An 8,494-nucleotide genomic window follows, 5' to 3' on the forward strand; every position below is an offset into this window, starting at 1 on the left:
GGCCCTCTACGGGTCCCAGGACCCCACTTTTGGCCACCCGGATCAAGACGGATGTGTTGTGTGAATTGTTCTCACTGCTAGTTTAATGGACGATTCATAACGGAGCCTGCATTTATTCCTGCGCGCTTCAGCAGCATCAAAAACAGTCACTTACCGGCGGTCAGGATTTATGGTGTTTGGAGGGCAAATTGGTCTTTGATGGTTCCCACGCAGCGCCGCCGCTTCCCCACGGAGCCTAATGGGCCCGCTGTAATGGCCGCCCTCCATCATGGCGGCAAATATGAAACACGAGCCGCCGCGTGACAATTAGTAAAACAACAAGTCGAGATGTGAGGGAGGCTGAAGGGGCTCACAAAACAAAAACCACAAGCTGTTTGTTTTCTTTCCTCCGTCCTGCAGAGGGGGGTTTGAGGGGGGGCGGGGGGAGTTAAGCTGATAAATTAGACCTCATTTATTGGACAACAGTTTGAGTCGATACCCAGGGGCCTCTGGACGAGGCTCCACAGCCGCTAATTGGTTCACTCTGTTTGCTGTGGGGGGGGCCCTCACACACCGGCTCCATGAAACTGGGAGAGACGAGCCGCTGATTTGACAGGCGGAGGGGCGAGGTGTGTGGGGGGGGTCATGTATAGATTTTTGTGTCTGTTGTTTCGGCTTATTTGTGTGCTTCTTTTACTCAGTCAATCAAATTTAATTGACACCGCTGGGCTGTGGCCGGGGGCCCCGCGGCATGCTGGGATATGACAGGCTTTAATGCCAACGAGAGAGAGAGAGAGAGATCTTCTGTTTCTGAAGGGTGGGGGGCAGAGAGGTGTGGGGGGGGGCAGAGGGGTAACAGAGGGGTGTGGGGTGGCGGTGACCCGTCAACGGCATTAATTGATGTAACGACGCGATGACTGATGCTAATAAATCCAACCTTTACGAAAAAAGGTAATTGGACGACGCCCTGGTCAAAGAGCCGCACTGATAAACACCATTCATCTTCCAGCGAGAGACACACACACACACACACACACACACACACACACACCCCCCACACACACACACACACACAGAGTTAATATTCAGATCAAACTACATTTACATTTTGGTCAGGACAGATTGTCGCGTTTTGTTCCTGTTCCAAGAGTCCAAAGGGAAACCGATCATCACGGCTAAATATTTAGCTTCAAACTAAATTAGCAAGCTAAATGTTAGCTTGCCAACTAAATAGTTAACTTACAAATTAAATATTTAATTCAAAGATAAATATTTAACTTGCTAACTAAATATTTAGCTACAAACTGCTTATTTACCTAGCAGGCTAAATATTTATCTCTGAACTAAATATTTAATTTGTAAGTTAAATATTTAGCTTAAAACTGTGAAACTTATAAATGAATAAACAACTAGAACACAATCATCTCGATGAACTTTGAGATTTTCTTGTAAATATTTTGTGGACTAGACAAGTGAACCTCCAATCACCTAAACCCAAACGAACCATTTCAGAAGAACATTTAGTTACAGTCAGGCATGGAGGTGTCAGTATGATGATCTGGGCCTGCAGGAGAAAAATGATACACAAAGAGGAAAGTCACCAAAAGGCATTCCTGAAGAATGTCCAAACATATCAATGGAAAGTTGAGTGGAAAGAAAAAGTTTGGTAGAAAAAGATGCACAAGTTGCAGAGTTTGGGGAGATTGTTGAGGTGAAAACTAACATCTCTATTTAACGTTGTTTACGTCACAGTCAGTGATGTTTGGGTCGCCTTGTCTGCTGGTTCTGGTCCGCTGGGTTCTTCCTCAGCAGAACCTGAACTGAATCAGGATGTAAAGCTCGGCTTCATTTTGGGCCAACAGCTGCGTTTCCAAACTGGAAGAATTCAAATCATGGGAATAGTTCACATTATTTTCAGTCTTTATTCATAAAATGATATTGTCACCTCGTAGAAAATGTTTTTTTTTTTATTTTGTTGTTTTTGAATATGTAACAATTTGCTCAATTTTGCACAGAGAAAGAGTAAATGAAATTACAACACAAGTTTTCATATATATTCTAATTATATAATAATTTTTTTAGGCTTTTTTATGCTGCTGAACTTTGATTTATTTCTTATCAATATTCCCTCATAAACATTTAAGTAGATGATTTTATTATACGTCAGATTAGAATTTAATGCATTATTTTTCTTATTCTACACCTGTCTTTGTATTATTCCTTTAATTTTGTCATTACATTTGGTGAAGCATCCAAGTATAATATCGTCACTTTCATAAAATAATGGCCTACGTCATTTTTTGGACAAAACTGTATTCCCTGTAGTTCCGCTGCAGGGCCAGCAGGGGGCAGCATTGTGCTTCAGCCCCGCAGTAGAACTGATCCGACCCGCAGCAGCAGTTTGTCGTTTATCCGCCCATCAAGTTGATGGTGAGTCTTAAACCAGCAGCGGCTCCTTGTTGACGCGTTTTTCTCCTGAACTGCCCAGATCGGAACACGCTGCCGTAAACCGGTTTGTTTTAATCCTCCTGTCGCTGTAATTGCCAGTCAGGCTCAGTTTCACGGCAGTTTGTGACTCCGATCGTTGCTGATGTTCTGCTGAATGTCACACAGCTTTACTCTCAAACTCACCATCGATTTCTCTGCAGACTTTCCTGAAAGTCTGGATGTTTTTAGCGCAGATCTTTAACGAGCTGCGTTTCTTCACCTCCTGAAACATCCGGAGAAACCAGAAAGTGGATTATTGATAGAAGAATCTGCTGCAGGAAAACATCAGAAATGATTCCTCTCCTCTTTTAAAAGTTTAAACAAGTTTATAAACTGTAGATGTTAACATTAACATCTGCTTCATACTTTGGGTTCTGTCAGAGGTTTTCAACCTGAGGCTCCAGAGCCACAAGCGGCTCTTTGGATGTTCCACACCGGGTCTTGATGACTTTGTCTAAAATTGCGAACTAAAGATTTTAAATAATAAAGTAACATAGATTAAATTTGAAACTTCCAAAGTAGAATGGCACTAAAATTGCCTGGAATATATTTTTGATTCTGTTTTTCTTATCAGGTTGGAAAAAATTTGCCTGTTGATTTTTTCCACAAATATCAAGAAAATGTATCCATACTCATTTAAAACTTTTGTCTTTTCTCTATTTAAAATCTAATAATAGAATAAAATTTTAGATCTACAAAAACAATAAGTATTTTTTCCTTTCTGAAAGGCCATGTGACATTTCAGACTCTAAATTTATTTAGCTCAAAAGCAAAATGGCTGCAGACCTCTGGTCTATTTGAAGAAGGAATGAAAGAAGTAAAAATAAATTAAAAGACCAGATATTTTACAGGTTTATCAAATGTTGGCTGGGGGCTTTTGGCCCCTTTAGCCCACCCTTGGGTCTGTCAGTGGTCAGTAGTTTAGTTGATGAGAAAATCAGTTTTTTTCTTTTCCAAATAATGATTCTCACCCGTTTTAAAGATGCAGCAGTAAATAACTCTGTTCCTCCTGAGAAGGTTTTTCTCTGTAAGGAAATGAGACTCTGAGGGCTCAATTACCCAAAGTGAGCGATCAGAGGAGGCGCTTCTCCTTTCTCTGCCCGTTTGGTTTTTACAGGTGTGCTTTATGGCAGACCTTCCCTTTAACTCCATCCTGGATCACAGATCCAGACTCAACCCTTTGCTCTCCCCCTCAGTGAAATAATAGTCAAATAAAACTCTCCCATTTCACGGAGGGGTCCGGCGGGAGCCTGGTAAGGGCCCCTGTTGGTCCCCACTCCACATTTTGGGAGCAGTCAGTCAGAGCCGCGTTTACAGGCTGCAGTAATGATGCTTGTTTGTCCAGCGGTCTGTAAATCACACCGACATTAGAGCTGCCACAGGAGACACAGCAGAGCATCAGCAACACCCCGGAGACGAGCCGATCCATAACACACACACACACACACACACACACACACACACACACAGAGCAGGAGTGTTAAACCCACGGCGGCCATCTTTAACAGCAGAAACTGGAATCTCAGCTGAAACTGAAGCGAAACGAAGATGTTTTAAACAAATTAAAAAGGAAACGGATGAATAAGTTCCTAATGAAACTCGATGCCACTGAGTTTGTTTCTGTTCCGGTCAGCAGGGGGCAGCATGCTGACAAGTCCTCACACTGACCTTTAATAATCCAATAAATACAGCGATTCTTCTTCCTCTGAACTCAAATCAGGATTTTAGAGGTGGATCATGAGATTTTATCACGTTATCAAGCAGCCATGTCACCTTCAGTTATAAAGATGCTTTAAATATCAAACATGACTTAAAAGAAATCTGACTTTAACACTTTGAAACTAAACCTCTGTCCCTTTTAAGAAGCTCCGACTCCGCCTTCAGGAAGACAAACATGGCTCCTCCATTAACCCTTTAATGTTTTTACTAGTGTTGCTCTGAGCAGCAGCTCCTGTAATGAGCTCAGCTGATCCACCAGCTGTTTGCTAATTGCTGCTGGCTAGTCTGAAGGAGCTGAGTAGTGGGGTAGGGTTAGATCCACCAGCTGTTTTCCCACTGAACAGTTGCCATGGAGATGAAAGCAATGCTCAGAATCAAGGCGACACTCCAGGTTTGTTTTTGATGAGGGAATAAATTATAACATGATGTGGCGCTAAAAAAAGTCGTTTACAAAACACTGCCAAAACATCATAAAATAAGTTTGATCTAAATGAATCTGAGCTCATTTAAAACCGATCACAAATCAACAGGAATGGATCTTTTTCTTATTAAAGTTGATCATTTATTGTTTCTGAACAAACTAATAACATCAATAACTTCACTGATTTTCACGGTTTCTGGGTTCAAAAGAAGAACCGGAACTGAGACGCAAAACATGAAACATGAAATCAAGCTTCAAGGAAACAGAACCGGGAAGCGGTCCGATCTGGGTCCTGCAGCAGTCCAGTACAGTACAGTAAAGTCCGGTCCAGTCTAGTTCAGTCCAGTCCAGTCCGGTCCGGTTCAGTCCAGTTCAGTTCAGTTCAGTCCAGTTCAGTTCAGTCCGGTCCAGTCCAGTTCAGTCTGGTCCGGTCCGGTCCGGTCCAGTTCTGTCTGGTCCGGTCCGGTCCGGTCCAGTCCTGTCTGGTCTGGTCCGGTCCGGTCCAGTCCAGTTCAGTCTGGTCCGGTCCAGTCCAGTCCGGTCCAGTCCAGTCCAGTCCGTTACTGGTCCGGACAGAAGGGACAGGAGTTGTTCTTGCTGGACTGGAGCCACATCTGGATGCAGTCTCTGTGGATGGTGTGTGAGCAGCTGAGCGGGTGCCGGTTCTCCGGGTCCACGTGGTTCTGGCACATGAGGCAGAGCTTGCGGGGCCCGGTGGGGGCCGGGGGCCTCTGGATGGGCCCCGGGGCGGGCCGGCTTATGGGCCCCGGCGCCGAGCGCTCGCTCTGGCTCAGCTTGAAGCCGACCTGCTCTATCAGGTCCTCCACCGACATCCCGGCCAGCGTCCCACGGGAACTCTTCACCTGCTGCAGCAGCGACATCAGCTGCGGCTTGCCGCACTGCGGGAACCGGGCCCCCAGCTTCTCCAGAACCTTCTCCAGCTTCTCCGCCGGGGCCGAGGGCGCGGCGGGGGCCGGGGCGGCGGCCGGGGCCGGGGCGGCGGCCGGGGGCGGGGACGGTCCCAAGGGCAGGACCGGAGGGGACGGTGACAGGCTGGGAGGGGGGGTCACCCTCACCGGGGGGCGCCAGAGACGGATCACACAGGAGTTACAGGAAAAAATCTGTGTGGGAAATTCCAGACGGTTAAAATGAGTTACAACATTTACTGTCCCTTCAGAATCAATAAAGTATTTCTGAATTGGACCATGAGCTGAAGCATGGAGCCCCTCAGGGCTGTGGGCTGGGCCCCTTGCTGTTCTCTCTGTAGCTTCTGCCTTTTGGTTTTCTTTATGTTTATTTAATCTTTCACTGTTACCATGACGACCTGCTGCTGTACGTCTGCCTATCAGCGATAAGCGGCTACTTATCAATAATTTCCTGCTTTTTATCACTGATTAGACAACAAAAGAAGATTAGAGCCACTAAAAAACTAAAACTAAATTCTGATATTTTTGATGTTCTGAGATCAAAAGTCAGAAAGTTCAGAAAAAAGAATTCTTAAAAAAAAGTGATAATTCTGAGAATAATGCCAGAATTGGAAATGTTTTTTTTTTCAGTGACCCTAATCCTCCCCGGCGGGACCCGGTGGGCCCCAGGAGGCCCCCGGCGTGTCTCACCATGGGGACGTGCGGCAGCGTCGGCACGTTGATCCTGGGGAGGGACTCCAGCTCCCTGCCCTGCTGCAGCTGCTGCAGAACCTCCTGGAAGCGGCTCTGCAGCTCCGCCTGGCTCTTCCGGACCAGACCCTCCTTCTTCTCCCACTTCCCCCGGTCATGATGGTACTGCTGAGGGAACTCCACCCGCAGTGTGTTCAGGTACTGCGCCACCTACAGGAGACAAGCAGGGATGAAAAAAAAAACATTTAGGAAGTCTGAATGTTTCTGCGCTACAAAAAAAATCTAACCAAGAATTTCTGTTTAGTTTCTAGTACAAATATATTAAATTTGTCTCATTTCAAGTAAACTAACTTAAAAAGTAACTAAGTCAATAATTCCTTAATATTGATGAAAAGTTCTAGTTCCACTGGCAGATTATTTCACTGTAACATTTGAAAAATAGGTGAAATAATCTGCCAGTGGGACGAGAATGTTAAGGAATTATTGGTCTAAAATAAGTTCTCGTATCTCTGAAAAAGTTGCTTACCATCTAGTTTTGTCTCATTCCAGGTGTAGTAAAATATTTGCTCTAGAAACTAAACAAGGAATTCTTGGTAAAAATTTTTTTTTTTTCTTTTTACAGTGTTGCTGGAAAACTTTAGCGTGTACTGTCCCTTTAAGACAGATTTAGTGTTTCTGAAAGGTTATCCGAACCTCTTTGAGCCAGGCCTCGATGCGGGACATGGCGCCGTCTCTCTGCTTCTCCACGGCGGCGATCTCGTCCCGCAGGGCCTGCAGCTGGGCCTTGGCCGCCTCCTTCTTCACCCGCTCCATCTCCCTCCTCAGCTGCTCCAGCTCCTCCGCCCAGCGCCGCTGCTCCTCGCTCTGCTCCTCGCTCAGCGCCGACAGCTTCCTGTCGCTCTCCTCCAGCTCCTTCGCCAGTCTAACGGAGGGACAGGTCGGGTCACATGGTTTACACCGTTAGGCTTCGTGTTGCTTTAGGTCAAACTGCTGCTTCACATCAAAGCATAGTGTTAGAATGGCCTAGTCAAAGTCCAGGCATAAATGTACTTGAAAATCTGTGGAAAAACCAAAGATGCACCGATCTGATATCGTGTATCGATGCAGAACATGAAAAACATTCTAGATTGGATATTAGTAAAAATGTTCCCAATCTATTCCATCTAATTCTATGCTTTACTGTTTATTTGACATTATATTTATATGCCTAATTGCACTTTCTGAGCCTTTGAAAGGTTAATTGCATTTAACCTTTGTTTCTGTCAGTTTCAGTTCCTTTATTATATATTTTATATCGTCTATTATTCTCCTGACTGAACCGACTGAAGTTGTTTTTTCATGTCTGACCAAACAGACCAATAATAAACCTCAGATATCGGTAGTGAAAAACGTGGATCGGTGCTTCTTTAGGAAAGACTTGAGCTGGACTTGATCATCAGAAGCGCCGCAGACTTTCCTGCAGCCGCAGACTTTCCTGCAGCCACAGACCGGATCCCGTCTATAAACAGTTTCACCTGCAGAAGGAAACTTTGAGGAAGCAGACGGGACCTCACACGGCTCCTCACCTGTTCCTTTCCTCCTCCGCTCTGTTCCTCTCCGTCAGCAGCTCCCGTTTCTTGCTCTCAAAGTTTTTCCTGGTGGCCTTGGAGTTGTTGAGCTGCAGCTTCACCCGCAGCGACTCCAGCTTCTCCAGCAGAGCCTGAAACAACAGACTGTCAGAACCCGGCAGAACAGCAGCAGCAGCGGGAAGAAGCCAGTCTGGGTCACCTGGTGCTGCCGGATGCCTTCCTCCCTCCTCTTCTTCAGCTGAACTTTGTGCCTCTCCTGCACCTCCTTCTCCTCCTCCTGCTCCCTCTGCAGATTCTCGTAGCGCTCCTTCAGCTGGGAGCCGAACTGGAACACGGCAGCCACCTGGCTCTCCCAGTCTGGCTCCGTGTTGACGCCGGTGTCCATCGTGGTGCTGTCCGTCTGCACAGCCTGGACCTTATAGATCAAGTCTGGGAGGAGACGGACGGTTCATTAGGAGACGACAGACGGTCAAACCAGGAGGAGTTTAATTTACAGATAAAGCAAAACATTTTGCTTTAATCTGACTTTACTGTTCAGCCTTTTTTCTTCCTTCCACTACATATCCTTCGATAAAGCACAATTTCTTTTGCAATTACTAGAGATGTGCCGATCAGGTTTTTTCCTGCCGATCACCGATACCGATCACATAATTATTATTTTTTTAATCATAAGCACAAGCGGTTACATTATGTGGATAAAGGAA

General features: G+C 45.6%; 1 protein-coding gene across 1 annotated transcript in view; it reads right to left on the reverse strand.

Annotated features, from left to right (window-relative positions):
* Positions 1 to 4,722: 4,722 nt before the first annotated feature.
* The window catches only part of rnf214 (ring finger protein 214), a 5,788-nt gene continuing 2,016 nt past the window's right edge, over positions 4,723 to 8,494 (reverse strand). The window contains exons 2-7 of the mRNA XM_016661257.1: positions 7,990 to 8,219; positions 7,788 to 7,921; positions 6,916 to 7,144; positions 6,136 to 6,432; positions 5,130 to 5,727; positions 4,723 to 4,904 (exon numbers count right to left, since the gene is read on the reverse strand). Coding sequence (XP_016516743.1) covers positions 5,167 to 5,727; positions 6,136 to 6,432; positions 6,916 to 7,144; positions 7,788 to 7,921; positions 7,990 to 8,219 — 1,451 coding nt within the window. The 3' untranslated portion in view covers positions 4,723 to 4,904; positions 5,130 to 5,166. The remainder of the gene's footprint in view (positions 4,905 to 5,129; positions 5,728 to 6,135; positions 6,433 to 6,915; positions 7,145 to 7,787; positions 7,922 to 7,989; positions 8,220 to 8,494) is intronic.

This window comes from Poecilia formosa, unplaced genomic scaffold, assembly GCF_000485575.1.
Source record: "Poecilia formosa unplaced genomic scaffold, Poecilia_formosa-5.1.2 Scaffold320, whole genome shotgun sequence".
Taxonomy (NCBI): Eukaryota; Metazoa; Chordata; class Actinopteri; order Cyprinodontiformes; family Poeciliidae; genus Poecilia; species Poecilia formosa.